The sequence below is a fragment of the Linderina pennispora genome (assembly GCF_002104995.1).
Source record: "Linderina pennispora strain ATCC 12442 chromosome Unknown DL89scaffold_5, whole genome shotgun sequence".
Lineage (NCBI taxonomy): Eukaryota > Fungi > Kickxellomycota > Kickxellomycetes > Kickxellales > Kickxellaceae > Linderina > Linderina pennispora.
Window position 1 is genome coordinate 741621 of NW_024468253.1, and position 15132 is coordinate 756752.

Here is a 15132-nt window from a genome sequence, read left to right on the forward strand (position 1 = left end):
AGCAGTGATGCAAGTGTGGTAAACTATATTCCAAATGGATAGCGTCAATAATTGGGAAAAGAAAATCAGAGTGCCTAGTATTAGAACGTATATTTTCTGGTAACCGGGTCGAACTTGGTGCGCGCAAGCGGGTCCAGATACACCTTCTGCTCGTTCTCAGCGGTATACGGTGGCTCGGTTTTGATTTGAACGAATGTGCTGGATCCCGTGAGAGTGTTGTGCCAGTGGCGGTATGCGCTCTGCTCACGGCCCATGACCCTGGCCTTGTATGTATCTAGCTGGCTTCTGCCCAGAGTAGCAAACAGATAGTCCGGATGTATGACTAGGATTTCGCCACCAACCTGGCCGAATCCAAACGATTTGAGCAGCACAGCCTTGACCCCGTCCGTCTGGATGGACCGCGACGGATAGACAACATGGTCGAACTTTTCAAGCTCACTAGCAATGTTGTCTGCATTGCGGTTGCCGGGAACAGTGCCAGTGCGCAAGATCTGCATGGCCCCATTGAGCATCCAGGCAGCAGCGGCACCTTTCGGGTGGCCAGTCAGCCATTTTTGGCACACAGCCAGCACTGGGTTCCCTGGGGTGCGGCCCAGATGCCTGAGCTGACAGTCGATGATTTCTGATTCATTCTTGTCGTTGGCCTTGGTCGAGGTGCCATGGAATGAGGCAACGCCAATGTCATCGATAGTCAGTCCCCACACAGCCAGTGAGCCGCGCAAAGGTGCAATGCGTGGGTCCTGGCGCCAGAAGAAGTTACCCCACAGGTCAGTGGACTCGCGCAGTTGGCGTATTGCCTCGTGGTCAATGAACTCCGTACGCTCGCTGACAAAGGTTCTCTCGTCGCATGCCAACCCAGCTGGCGACTGGCGCAACTCGGCAACCTCTTGACGCATGTAGTCGAGCTCCTGGCGCCGCCATTCGTTAATCATCGATTGGCGCCTCCTGAGCTGGCGCCGACGGTACCTGATGTCGAGAAGTGGCGAAGGAGCAGCGCCAGTGCGCTCGCGTGCTGATGTCAGGACACCCTGGCCTGGTGCTGGGACCGAGCGACCTTCCTTGTCGGTGGCTGTGCCAGTCATGGCCAAGATTCCGTGGATTGGAGCGCCAATCTGCAGAGCAGTGGATGCCGACATCACTATGACAATACCCGCGCCCTCACCCTCCATGAACCCTGAGCGGGTTGTAGTGCATGGCCGGGACATCTCCTTGGGCGTGCGGCCACGGGCAAACTCTTCGACCGAGTTTGAAGTTGCGTTCATCTGAGCAAACTCATACGACGACTCCTCGCTGAACCCGTCCATGCCACCTGCAACCATGATCTTGGCCTTTCCTGACAGAATAGTGTCGATGGCGACGTCAATCGAGGCAACGCTTGATGCACAGGCTCCAATTGTCGTCTTGATCGGACCAGAGGCGGACAGCAGCAGCATGTTGATCCAGGCTGGCGGCGTAGTCACGAATGTTTCTTGGTAAACGTCTGGCTGCTGGTCCTTGTCACACAGGCGCTCTGCAAACACGCGTTTCATTGACTTTAGCCCACCAAGAGCCGTGCCGCTGGAGCTACCAATCTCTGACACATGCACGTACTGGTAAATCTCGTATGGATCCGTGATTCCTGAGCGCACCAGTGCCTCAACTGTGGCGACAATGGCATAGCAGGTGATTGGGTCTATCTGGTCGGCAATGTCCTTGGGGATACCGTAGCGCTCAGCGCTCCAGCCCGTCGGAACCTGAGCAGCCACAAGCCGGTCGAAGCGCAGAGCCTTGGGCACCATGAATCGTTCGCACCCTTCAGCAGCTTGACTGACCACGATCCATCGTCGTTGGCCCACGTGCAGCAGTTGTCGCCATTGCGAAGCTTGAATTGCGACGCTTCCTCGACAGCTGCCTCAAATGGCTCCATGTCGTACTCGAGCTGGACCTCGCACATGATTCCTTTCTTGTTCGGATCGTAGCCGTCCAGAAGCTCGGGCTCGATCAGGCGGATGCCCGTGTGCTCCAGGATATGCTTCTCGTATCTGGACTTGACGTCAATGTCACGCACAGGATCCTCCGTATTGGCGTCAATCCAGCCAGTATACGCCTTGCCTGTCTTTTGGAGCTTGCCATTGAAATGCTTGATCAGGCCCATGATCCACGCCAGCTCAATGCAGCCCTCCAGCGAGAATTCGCCGTGTGCCTCCATCTCCCAGCGCAGCTCGGCATTGCCAAATAGCCCAACCTCGCCGTAGCCAGTCACGACAGCGACTTTGTCCAGGTTGACCATATCTTGCAGGTAGTGAAGATGGTCGAGCTGCTCATACGACTTGACTTCTGGGAACGCAAAACGGTGGTTGGCACGCTTCTGGGCAACGAACAAACCGTAAACACGCTCAGACTCGCTACCGGCGATGGAGGTGTAATCCAGGGAGCTATCCACGGTAACTGCCCTCTGGATCGTGTCGACGTCGCGCAGGGCATGGCGCAGCGTGGCAGTGGAGCCGATCAGCGACGGATAGTACTGGAAGTTGCCGGCCATATCGGCCCACACGGGGCTGAGAGCCGCCAGCGCATACATCCTCGGGTGCATGAGGCCAAGGATGTTGAAAGCCATCTCCTCTGTGGAAAACGTGCGGGCACCTAATCTCTCAACACACTCAGCAATGATGTTGTTGGCGCCCATCAGCCCGGTGCCGCGCGTCCAGCCAATAACGGCTCCGGACAGGGTGATAAACGACGACCAGGACTCAGAGTGCCAGCGACCGAACAGGGTTTCCAGCCCGATCTTGCTTTCGCCGTATAGCCCGTCGCCTCCAAATGCGCCATGGTTGGGTGAGAGGGGAAGCACTGCCAGCGTCGGGATGCATATCGTAGCCGAGCCTGCTCTTGTGCTGCTTTATTTCTCCCAGCAGGCGGAGCACATTTGTCAGCATCGCGCGGTGGGCAAGCTCGGACTGCGAACCAAGATCGGTGATCTCGCAGCCCATCTCAGGGATGGCAGCAAAGGGAAGCACATAGTCCAGGTCCCAGCCCAGACACCTGCCCTTGCTTGCATCGCCGAATATGTAGCTTGACAAGCGACTCGATGTCCTGGCGCGAGCCCTGGTTGAAGGGCACAACTACCAGCTGCGAGCCACGCGATCCATGGCTCTGGTAGATGTCTTGGAAATACCGCATGGTCTTGTGTGAGTAGCTGGAAGTTGTGACGACAACGCTGGCTCCACCTTCTAGGAGACCCTTTAGCACCTCCACGCCAATTGACCCGCGTCCGCAGCCGGTGAGCAGGGCTGTCTTGTTGGCGAACGTCAGGCCGTTTTCGCATATGTCGTTTAGGGCGTTGGTGTAGGACTCGGACAGAGCCGGGTCATACTCCCAGACTGTCGGGTCGCGGACCTTGCTGCGCAAATGCACCATTGGGGGTAGCTTGACCTTGGGCATATCCAGCTTCTGCTGGGCAGGAGCAAACATGTGTGAGAGCTCGAGTTGCTCAATCATCTTGTCTAGCGCCGCGTGGCTTGCCTTCAGCGTAGCAGCAATCTGCGACAAGTTTCTATCAGTGACTGCGGATACGTAGTCCGCTATGGACTGCTCTCCCGGGCGCTCGACCTCCTTGTACACAACACTGCCGGTATGGTCCATTTGGAGACACGGAGCAAGCAGCTTGGCTGTGAACTGGTAAACTGGAGACCCGCCCAAGCACTCGCTGCATCGCTCAAGCAAGCCAAGCCCGTATTTGTGTGCCAGTCGATGTCCCTGTGTGAGATGCTGACTAGAATGGCTCACAATGAACTTCAGGCTGTCCATGATACTGGGTGTCAGACGATTCACCAAGTGGAGGCAGTTAGATGCCATGCTGAGATCGATTTTGGTGATCTTCCCCAGCACTAGCTGGTAGTAGAGCTCGAGTAGATCCTGGCGCGCCCAGTTCCACGACGAGTCAAAATGGCGAGCCATCAGCGCAGAGAACTTTGGTTTGAAGTTGTCCGCGTAGAATCCGCCATGTTCTTGCAGCCAGCCTTCGCTATCCGCATTTTCTTGCTCCTCAGCACTGCCACTGCCATTGATCGCAGTATCGACGCTAATGCCCAGGTAGCGCGCCAGGACCCGCATTTGCTGGATGGCCATCTGCTTCTGTGCCAGCTGGGATGCCTCGAACTCTGCACTGTTGATCACGGCGACTGCACCACCACCCGATCCTTGGCTGCTGCTGCTACTCGCCGCGGCCTTGTAGGTAACATTCGCAAGCGTAGCGTACTCGTGTGCGACGGTGGCTAGCCATTTCCTCGCACTGGACTCCGAGTCAAGGCGCACTGCAGGCTCAAGAGTCAGCGCAACCAGCAGCAGTCCACACTGGCGCATCGGTCCCAGCCCAAAGGTGGATGACAGGTGCTTGGAAATGGCGGCCCGGCCATATCCACCAGGCATCTTGCTGCTAATCATGCGGGCCAGTAGTGCTGATGAGTACTTGCCCAAGGAGTCGGCAGTCGGGGACAGGCTCTGGGCAAGCTCGTTGAGTGGGATCTCCTCTGGCTTTTCGGGGAAGTCGTCCTTGAATTCTTTCTGCAAGTCGCCAATGATCTCGTTCTGAACCGTCGATTTGCCACCCACAAAGTCCTTGATTGCTCGGTCGGCGGAGATGGCGCCCAGCCCGCACTTCAGCTTGTATGCGACCAGCGCCCGGATAGTCTCGAGTGGCTGCACGGGAGCATCAGGTATCTCCTCTGCTATACCGCCGCTGCCGGCCGCCTCCGGCTGATGCTGCTGGTATACTGGCTGCGACTGCTGGCTGCACAGGTTTCTGAGGGATTGGCTTGCTACTTTGGATCGGGGCAGCTGTTTCTACCGCTGCTAGTGGGGCTTCCGCGACTGGGCGATCCTGGAGCATAATCTTGCTAATGTCCGATGATGTGCACAGAATCTCCGTGCGCTCTCTGATTCGTGTCGCTGTCAGCATTGCTGGAACGAGGGGTTCTGAACAGCGAGCGTTTCAGCATACTCGCTAGCACGCTGCCCGGCCCAACCTCGATGAAACGGTTGACCTCGATCTCGGTAAGCATAACATCTTGCGTTTCGATCCAGCGCACAGGTGATGAGAACTGGTATGCGAGAATCTCAATCAGCAACGTGTATGTGACTTGCTGCACCAGAATGGGGTCTGCCTGAAGGTTGGATGAGCTGTAGTTCTGGATCAGCTCGAGGACGAACGGCGACTTGGTCAATGCATACACGTTCTCAATGTACTCCTTTGTGGTATCGAACGGGCGAGCTGTCAGGTTTGGGATATACCGTCCACAAAGTCTGTCAGGGATGATGCTGTCGGGGCTGATCTTGGTTTGCAAAACCTTGCGGAACGACTGTACACCAGCACCTAGGATGGTTGAGTGGAATGGCACATCAATTCCATGGATCGGGATTGTTGCTGAGGTGCGGCGTGGTGGGATATACCCGGTCCGCTCTCTGATATGCAATGCGCTCTGGACTGATGCCCTGGTAAGCTCCACCAGCGATCCAGGGAGACACCCTAGTTTAATGACCGCCTCCAGAATCCGGTTCAGCGCCTCCAGCAGGATCAGTTCGCCCGATACCACGTACTGCTCTCCTCGGACGTTATAATTGACGATTTCCAGCAGCCCGTCGTATTGCCCATATAGCTGAACTGCGTTGACGACAGTCTCGAGGTTGTCTGCCGTGAACCATTTGCCAACGCGAGCCGGGCTGACTGCCATCATCGCATAAATAGACTGACCATTTGGGTTGCGCCGGACCGACTGCTGCATTGTCAGACCGCGGCAAAATCCTAGGTCAGCAGCGGACTCTGGCGTCATAATGTTGGCGATGGCGGTCAAACCAGCATATTCGCCTAGTGAATGGCCTGCGTAGGCAGCATGTTTGGGAACAATGCCACTGGCCTCGAGATGGACAAACTCTGCGATTTCGCATAGCAGTATGGCTGGCTGGGTAAACTGAGTTGCGTATAGTAGGCCGTTGGGATACGAGAATGTGAACGAGTCCGTGTTCTCGGTGATCTCTGGGAAGAGCGGGCGATTCAGCGATCCAGCTCCGTCGTGGCTGCTGTACTCGTAGACCATGGCACGGTAGTTCTCGCGGATGCGCAGGCCACGCTCGCCGACGAAATGGACTGTGTATGTTTTTGGGTTGTTGCGTACAATGTCGATCAGTGGGATACCGTATGTAGTGCGCATAAACTCGTTGGCCGAATCCCAGATCCTGCGAGCCGGCTCTGAGCGCGCATACAGCTCCATGCCCATCCCTTGCTCGTGCGCTCCTTGGCCCGGAAAGGCAAACACTGTAGGCGGCTGCTCGACCTCGGCTGCTGCTGTCAGAACTGTAGTGCCGTGCTGATTGACAGTCTCGGCTCTGACTAGCATGCAGCCATCTTTCATGCCGACATGATGGAGCTTGGTCTCGAGCCGATCACCAGGCAGAACCATGTCAGTAAACCTGGCGTCAAATGCACGCACACGCTGCGGGTGGCCATGTGCAGCAAAAATCTCGACGCAGCGGCGTGCGTTAGCACTCGTCCACATTCCGTGCGTGATGGTTCCAGGCAGGTTAGCGTAGTCGGCAAAATACGGACTGGTGTGGATAGGATTGTGGTCGGTGGATGCGTGCGAGTACTGGTGGTTGCTAGCTGGCGCTGTCACAGTGGCTAGCTGTACCATGGATCTAGGAACTAGTGGGATATCGCTTTCTAGCTGCTGCACCCCATCTTTGGGACGGCCATAGCGCTTCAAGAACTCTATAACCGGGTTACCGTATGATTCCTCTGCCTCGTAGTCGACCTCACCGACATGGGCAGGCACAGAGGAGGAGGCATGGATGTATACAGCCCCAAAGGTGTGGACGGAGGCAAATACGTTGTGTGTCTTGAAGCGGTAGCGAGACTTCAGATGGAACTCTAGTACCGAGCCAGGGCGGATCGTGTCTTTGCCTCCTGATGCCTGAACAAACCACTCCTTGGAGTTCAGCAGGGCGACATCAGTCTTGGAAGCCAAATGCAGGCTGATGGGCTGCTCGTCAATGTCGTGGAAGTTGCTAGCGTAGTTGGGTGTGCAGCCACGGAACAGGAACGATGTGGTGATCTCAACGATTGGAACTGACTCCTGGTTGATGACTCCTCGGACCTGCACCTGCCGGCCCGATGGGGTATCCATGACCTCGGTGATCTTCGCAGTACTGCTGACGGTCTGCCCTGGTTTTAGCCTGTTGGCGCTCGATAGCACCCGGAATCCGTTTGACAGATGCACCAGGTTGAGTAAGTCACCGTCGCTTGTCTGTGCCATCAGACACTTGCACAATGTCGGCCAGAATGCCCGTATTGCGTAATCGAGAGGCACCATCTGCTGGTCACATAGCGGGTCAATATAGTACTTGGACCTGTTGCCAATGGCGTAGCAAAAGTCAAGCACAATGTCAGGACTAATCTCTGCAGCCTCCGTGGAGAATACTGCTGCTGGGTCACTGATCCCGATGCATGAATCACCGTCACGGCTGTCCTCGAACCACACCTGCGAGTAGAACCTTTTGATCCGCTGGTTGCGTCCTGCCATGACCTCGTGGATTGGTGCAAATGGAGTGTTTGGTACAAAGCGGAGCATGAGCTCCAGCGTGCACACTGTTGCGCGTGGCCTCGAGTACATGCTGAAGTGGATGATATCATCCGAGTCAATGCAAAAGTCCAAGGCCGAGGTCGCCACTAGCGTCAATAACCTCAACCTTTTGTGGCACTTTGTCTCGCAGTGTTATGTTGACCATCTGTCCAATGCGTGGACGCATGACACGACGCACGATGCTGTCAGTATATGTATGGTGCTGCACAATAGTCGGTGCCATCAACAGCGCATGAAGCCAGTTAAGTTCCGTGCCTGCTAGCGCAGCCAGCCAAGACTCCACGCTAGGAAGCTCAAGCTCGTTTCTGCTCAGGACGAATGTGCGCTGGGATTTGGTTTCTGCTACCTGCACATGAGAAGGAAGGCTCAGTGCGTTTGGCATGCCGCCAAGATACGCAACGGTTGGGACCCTGGACTCATCACCGCCATATTCCGTATCAAGCAGCGACGCAATCTGGCCGTGGTATATGTTGTCCAGGATGTCCTTGACAGGGCTCGTTGGCCTTGGTCGAGTACCGCACAGCAACAGGGCCCTGCAGGATGCACACACGGCCAACGTCCTGACCAGCGACGGCATCGATGTCCTCGGCCTGCCACAGCGAGTCCTTCTTGAACCAGATGTGGAAGTCCTTGTCCATGAGCGGGATGAACGGCACGGGCTTCTGGCCAGGGCGCATGCACAGGCTGATGAATTGCTGAATGTCCTCGGTGCTGAGCAGCTGCTGAAAGCTGTCAGGATACTGGTTCAAGAACAGCTTGACAAAGTCAAATGGATCGTCCAGCTGGTCAAACGATTGCAAGAATGACGGCCCAGTGCAGCTGATAAACCGCTGCTCAAGCTGCCGCAAGTAGTCGCCCACCAAATTGCGCATGGTGACGTCGATCCAGCGCGACTGGTGCGGGATGTACAGCACCTCGAGCAGGCGGTTGGCGACCTCGGCGTATGTCATCTCCTCGAGATCGACGGCACGGCCATCGGCCTTCTTGCCGAACCAGGGTTTCTGGAAGTCCTTGTTGAGGCGCTCGATGATGTAGTTCTTCTTGGCCAGCAGCAGCGGTAGACGCCTGTCGCGCGGCTGCGAGAAGATGGTGTCGTCCATCTCCTTCCAGAACATGACACCACGGGTCGCAATCTTGTGGATCGGCTCGCCCATTTCCGATAGAACAGTTACAATGCCGCCAGCAGGGCCTTTGTATGTCTGCTCCCACTCGGCGTCAGTGATACCCGGAGCAGCGACTATGGCCTTCCTTGACAGCATCCGCGGCCTGGCCCTCCTTGGCCACCATGACGCGGGACCCTAGCAACACCCCATCAAATGGCATAGGTGCGTAACCAAAGCGCTTGCTCCACTCGCCGGTGATATACGGGAGAGTATCGTCGACACCACCAAAGCCGGAGCCAGGCGACAAGAACAATATTCTTCCGGGTGCGAATAGCGCCGTAGGTCTCCAGAATCGGCTGGTGGAAGTCCTCGAACGAGTGGTGGCCGCCCCCTCGCCCGCCAGTCCACTGCAGCATGACCGGGAAGTCGGGGTTGGCCTGGGCGATCTTGATAACTAGGCGGATGGTGGAGACCGAGCTGGGCTTGAGGCCGATGTGGCGGAAGCCGACTGCACGCAGCGTGTGGATGATCTCGTTGGCAACCTCAAACGATGGCACGCCAGCTCCAATGCACAGGCCATCTAGGGGCACGCCTTCGCGACGCATGGCCTGCATGGCCGGGTATTGGATGTTCCACAGGAACGGGTTCACATAAATCGAGTTGATCGTGACACTGTGGCCGCTATCGGTCAGCTTCAGGATCCTGTCGACCCTGTCGCGTAGCATCGGCTCGCTGAAGTGACCACCGCCAGACAACTCGATGTGGTAGCCGGCACGCATGACAGCTGACACGAACACCTCGCTTACTGTGGATGGGGTCATGCCGGCGACCATGACAGGCGGCTTGCCCAGCAGCCGGGTCATCCGCGTATCGATATGGATCCGGCCGTCGCTTGAGGTGCGTATCAGGCGCGGGCCAAACTCCCTTTGCCAGTTTGGAGCCGATTTGACCTGCTGCATATCTGTCTTGTATAGGTCGGTTTTTGTCCCAAGTGGCGTCCTCTGCGTGTCGTAGGCACCAATGCAAATCACTGGTACGCCATGGCCCTCGTGGTTCCGGAACGTAAGCGCGCCGAATCCATTCACGCCTGCCTGGTCCAAAATCAACGATGTGTGTAACGCCTGGAAGTCTTGTCGCCTGGATCCAGTTGACTGGTAGCACGCACGAGCTTTTCAGCAGGTACGCCGAGATGTTCTTTTCTGAGCGGATGTCATGGCCATCGTCGCCGGCGCGCACTGGAAGCTGCATGTCTGCTGAGGACATCAGCCACCCGCGTTCTTCGGCATATTGGCATGCGCCTTCAACTGCATGCTCGAGCAGTTTACAGTGGTAGGGCCCGGTTATGCTGAGAAACTTGATGGTGATTCCAGGCTTGCGCTGCGAGAACGGCACTCGCGTCTGATCAACACCGCCGTGGTCGAATTCGCTTTCAAGGGATTTGACAAACGGCTCCAGCGACTTGACAGCACCAGATACAACGTGCATCAATGCGCAGTTACTCAGCGACAGATACACCTTGTCTGCATCGGATTCCCAGGCCTGGTTGTACTTTGCAATGGCAGTTTCGAGTTGGGTGCGAGTCAGCTTGATCACGGTAACCATCGGCGATACAGACTGCGACTGCATATCGTCTGCCGAGCTCGAAGCCATGGCCTGCTGGGTGCGAGGATAGTCGAGCTGCGGGAAGGCACCAGTCAGTAGGAGTACCCCAAGCGCCTTTTTGGCGGTCTCATAAAACGATGGCTCATCCTTTGCCATTGACAGAGCAGCAGCAACCGTGATGCCCTGGCTGTGGCCGGCGGCAGCTAGATAGTAAACGTTTGGCAACACCGCATATCCAACTTTAATACCAATACCGTCACCATCACTTGCTATTCGCATCCTTACGCATTGGCCGTAACAAAAGGCACCAGCAATTCAGTGCGTGTGCTTGCTTACCTTTGAAACACCCAGCAAACTCGCCAGGTGATACCCCGAGGGTCTTGTACGAAACGACAATGTGCATGAGCTGTGTCAGACCAACCATCGGGAATAGACACAGGAACCGACGTCATATACTCGGCACTGGGAACCGAATCGGGCTGGGTGATCCACCGGAGGACATCGAACCCTTCTGTATACAAATGGCGGAACAGTGGCGCAGCAGCCTCACGGCCCAGAAACCCAGCCATGCTGGCAACAAATTCAGCAACCAGCGGGCGGTACGTCATGTAGATGAAGCGGGTCTCGTTGATGTAGTCGTCCATACCGCCCTGGCCACCAAAGATGGCCAGCAGACGTGTCTTTGGAGATGCAAACAATGCCGAAGGCTTGGCAGATGTCTGGTGTTGCAGCAATTCCCACGCCGAATAATAGGCGCGAAGAACCGTCTGTGTCAGTATAATGTCCAGCTGGAGTTCACTGACAACCACGTGTATATCGCGGCCATGGAGGAATTGGTTTTGGAACTCAGTCAGCAAGGAGGAGGCGAGGGATATGTCCCGAGGGAAAGTGTACTCGATAAACAGAGCAAGGGTGATAGGCGGGAGTGCAGACGCGGCAGCTTCGACGTTGTGGATCGTGGCATTGCAAAAATCATCGAATAGCGCGTGGGACTTGGCCACATGGTCGGCAGGAACAGTCACGCGTAGCTCAGCCTCTGATCCTGGTATCGGCAATATGATCGGACTTCATGGTGTAGAAATGTAGAGGCGATGTTATGACACTTGCGCACGTAATTATGTGTGGGAGTCAGGCAAAGCAAATAGATAAGTCAAATTGGCAGAGGCAACAGGAAAGAGATATTGTCGAAGGGAAATAAGAGAGGCTCTCACATTTCAGGGGTGAAGGGAGGAATAGTGAAGCCTGCTGGTGCCCTCTAGAGTGTATTGTTCAATTTGTTGCTGGCCAGGTTGACCAAAATATGGCAAATAGAAAGGCGGCAAAAGACAAGTGTAAGGAATGCGCAGACAATTGCAGCCACTCCCAATAAATGTTGTGGTTTGCTGCCAGTCGAGATAAAAAGCTTTATCTTGAGCAACTGCTTGTACTGCAGAAAACACGCCATTTTCGCGGCTAGTGGCAATACCGCTGCCCGTTAGTTTTTATCTAGCAAACGGATAGCATGGCTAAGCATGGGATGCAGCCTTCTCATTCATTTCTCCACCTTGTCATTTACGTATTTGGCCACGCGTAAGCCTCAAAAAGAAAAAACTTGAATGGGGAGGCGAGAAGTAGATCGTGCTGGAAAGCAGGACGCCACCATTACAAGCAGCTGTTCGCTCTTCGGGTACACATACGAGAAGGCACGCTGCTAGGTTAAACATATGACAAGCACAAGTGAGGCACGGCTGCTACACCTCCACCATGTAAAATTGCAATGGTAAGGTTATAGATCGTATGTCGCCATGCTTCGACCAGCGGCCATGTGACGAGCCCCCAGTGCTGATCTAGGGTCTGGCCGCTAAAGCACTCAGTAACTCTTTCTAGCTCTCTTCTGTATGTTCAAGCTTCAAGGTCTCCACTGATTTCGACCTTGCTACACCCAAGTGCCAGCTGTGTGTGTAGTATCACGGGTGGATGCCTATCTCTGGACACGAGTGCTGTGTTGGGTTTCAGCTGGTCGGCACCAGCCACCAAATGGCGGGCGGTTTAGTAGCTGAAGAGCAGAGTGTTCCTACCGCTCACAAGCCTGGTGTGGATCCACTTTGTTTCTATTAAGTCATTCACCGACGCCACCCTACACATGCATGTATACATGCAACATGTCTCCTGTGTATATGGCATACTGGCTTGCTCTGGACACTCGGTTCTCCAGGTACACTCTACCAGACCAATTGGTCCATGTTGCATTTTGGTGGTGGGGTGATCACTATGCCGGTTCCTTAACAGTAATTAGAGGCAGCCAATCAGTGCGTCCCAACCGAGTATCTGAGCGTGTGGAGGGCGCTTTGAGGTCCTGTTGCCGTCGCCGCCGTTGTCGCCATCGACAGCGCAAGCGGTTTCTGGATACGCTAGGTTTCCCTTCTACAGTTTCATTAGTCAATTGCATTTCTCTTGAATTCACCATGGTGCTTGACCCCAGCGAGAAGCAGAAGAAGATTTTGGCAGCGAAGAAGAAGCTCAAGAGCTTCCAAGCCAAGCGCGCAGCGGCCGCTGACGAATCCATCAGACGCGCCACCGTCGACCGAGTCGCCATCCCAGACCGACGCACCGGCCAGCTCGCGTTCGCCGTCACCGACAAAGCTCGATCGACACGAATGTCCTGGAGCACGAGCTGGAGAGGCTGAAGCAGCAAATCAACGAGCAGCGCGAGCAGCTGCAGGCGGAGAATGTGAAGTCCCGGGCTGACCTGCAGGCGTGCCAGACGCAGGTGGATGAGCGGACCTGCCGAGGCCAACGAGCTTGGTGGACGAGTCGAGGCAATGGAGAAGGAGATTGCGGGACTGAATGAGGCAGCCAAGGTGACCCGTGGTGAACATGAGGCAGCTGTGGCCGATCTCGAGAAGAAGGCACGCGAGGCGGCCGAGCAGGCGGCCGACGATCTGGCACAAAAGAGCGAGCAGCTGGAAGATACCGAGTCGAGGCTGAAGAAGAGCGAGAGCTACAGCCAGGAGCTAGAGAACGACAAGGCGAATCTGGACAAGAAGATAGTGGGGCTCGAAGACAAGATCGCCAGCGACAGCGCCTCTATCGACGACCTCACAGCACAGCTGAAACAGTCGCAGCAAGCCCACGAAGAAGAGGACCGCTGCCCTGTCAGGCCGCTGCACATCACTTGAGCAGACAATAGAAGGAGCGCGATGCCCGGGTCAAGCAGCTTGAGACTGATGTCGAAGGTCTCGGGTTGGCAAGATCTGGGACTGGAGCAGCAGCTGGCCGATAGCCAGCAGGAGAACACTGCCCTGACTGCGTCGCTGGAGCAGACACGCAGCGACCTTGGCGAGGAGACAGGGAAGCGCCAGACAGCCGAGGACCAGCTGGCTTCTGCCTCCCAGCGCATCGATGAGCTGACAGCCAACAAGTCGCAGCTCGAGGCTGAGTTGGCGGAGCGGCAGCAGGAACTGGCAGCTGAGCGCGAGTCGAGTGCAGCCAAGGAGCAATCTCTGACCTCGCAACTCACAGCACTTCGGCAGGAGTCTGAGGAAACAGCAACAGCGCTCGCCGCGCAGGTTGCGTCACTGGGCAGCGACCTCGAGACGGCGCAGGCAGCAAACAAGGAGCTCACAGCTGCGGCGGCGGACCTCGAGACAAGGCTGGCAGCAGAACAAACAACCTCAAGTGACAGGCAACAGCAGATCGCAGTACTTGAGTCTGACCTTGCACATGTGCAGCAGGTTCGCGACAATATCCAGACCAAGCATGACGCGCTTGGCAAAAAGCACAAGCAAAGCGTGGCCAAGATCGAGGGGCTCGAGAAGGAGCTGGCGGCAACGCAGGAGAGCAAGCGTGAGGTCGAGGCACAGGCACAGGCAGACAGCGAGGCGAGTGAGCAACAGATTGCCGAGCTGAACTCCACAGTCAGTGGCCTGACAGCGACGTTGGCGGCGAAAACGCAGGAGCACGATAACGCAGTGGAGGCATGGTTGACTGAGAAACAGGGTCTGGGGGAGCAGATCTCGGCCATTTCCGCTGATCTGGCTGGCGAGAAGAGTGCCCGCGCAGCCCAGGTCTCCGAGCTCACCGACACCCTGGCACAGACCGCCGAGTCCCTACAGACCACTGAGACCACGCTGGCTGAAACCAAGGGCAGCCTGGAGCAGATGACGCAGGCGCGCGACGCGACGCAGGCCGAGCTTGACAGCGTAACGTCCGAGCGCGACACGCTGAGCACCGAGCTGGCGTCGCTGCGCGCAGCCCTCGAGGACATGCAGATTGAGGCTGAAGCTGCCAAGGAGTCATACGAAGAGCTGGCACATGAGCACAATGAGCTGGGTAAGAAGCACAAGCGGGCTGCGGCGCGCTGTGACCACCTGAGCGCCCAGCTTGACAAGGCGGTCGAGAGCACAAGGGCCTGGATAACGGAGCTGCATGCAGCCGGCGAGAAGCACCGGGAAGAGCTCGATTCGTGGACAGCCTCGCCCCAGCTCTGACCGGCAGAAGGGACATAGTTTGGCATCGTAATTGTCTTCGGCTTGTAGAGAACAAACAGTCAATAGCCAAGAGGTTTTTGATACTGCTCGCCATCAGTTGGATGTTGTTTTTGTCAGAGCGCCGGCCCCACTTGCAGACTGTGCACAACCTCTTTTCTCTTTTCAGGTGACCTGCACCACCGCCCCGTGTTGCTGGCGTTGCTGAACCAGCTCATGCACCCAAGCGGGAATGCAGCCTCACTCAGAGCTGGCAGTGCACAGATGACGCCTTTGTGAGGCACAGGCTTCAAGGTTGGGCTCTTTGCCGCTGCAGGAGTCCCTTTCTCTGACAAGGAATTTGGGCGG

General features: G+C 56.3%; 3 protein-coding genes across 3 annotated transcripts; 2 read left to right on the forward strand and 1 right to left on the reverse strand.

Moving 5' to 3' along the window:
• Positions 1-17: 17 nt before the first annotated feature.
• On the reverse strand, positions 18-12122 carry DL89DRAFT_322164 (uncharacterized protein; the record flags this gene model as incomplete). Its single annotated transcript, XM_040891327.1, has 16 exons — positions 18-1766; positions 1808-2793; positions 2831-3026; positions 3058-3681; positions 3766-4764; positions 4850-4913; positions 4960-7699; positions 7776-8097; positions 8135-8821; positions 8868-8963; positions 9022-9807; positions 9836-10521; positions 10655-10724; positions 10762-11163; positions 11266-11360; positions 12113-12122. 16 exons carry the CDS (start codon positions 12120-12122, stop codon positions 81-83), a joined length of 10449 nt encoding a protein of 3482 aa, XP_040744323.1. The 3' UTR covers positions 18-80.
• Positions 12123-12245: 123 nt separating this feature from the next.
• DL89DRAFT_266892 (uncharacterized protein) lies at positions 12246-12654 on the forward strand. The gene is made up of 3 exons (XM_040887285.1): positions 12246-12367; positions 12417-12468; positions 12513-12654. The coding sequence occupies exons 1-3, from the start codon at positions 12335-12337 to the stop codon at positions 12581-12583; spliced, it is 156 nt and encodes a 51-aa protein (XP_040744324.1). The 5' UTR covers positions 12246-12334; the 3' UTR covers positions 12584-12654.
• Positions 12655-12704: 50 nt separating this feature from the next.
• On the forward strand, positions 12705-14874 carry DL89DRAFT_266893 (uncharacterized protein). Its single transcript, XM_040887286.1, has 6 exons — positions 12705-12876; positions 12899-12927; positions 12980-13067; positions 13090-13452; positions 13488-13540; positions 13581-14874. The coding sequence occupies exons 1-6, from the start codon at positions 12763-12765 to the stop codon at positions 14785-14787; spliced, it is 1854 nt and encodes a 617-aa protein (XP_040744325.1). The 5' UTR covers positions 12705-12762; the 3' UTR covers positions 14788-14874.
• The last annotated feature ends 258 nt before the right edge of the window (positions 14875-15132 follow it).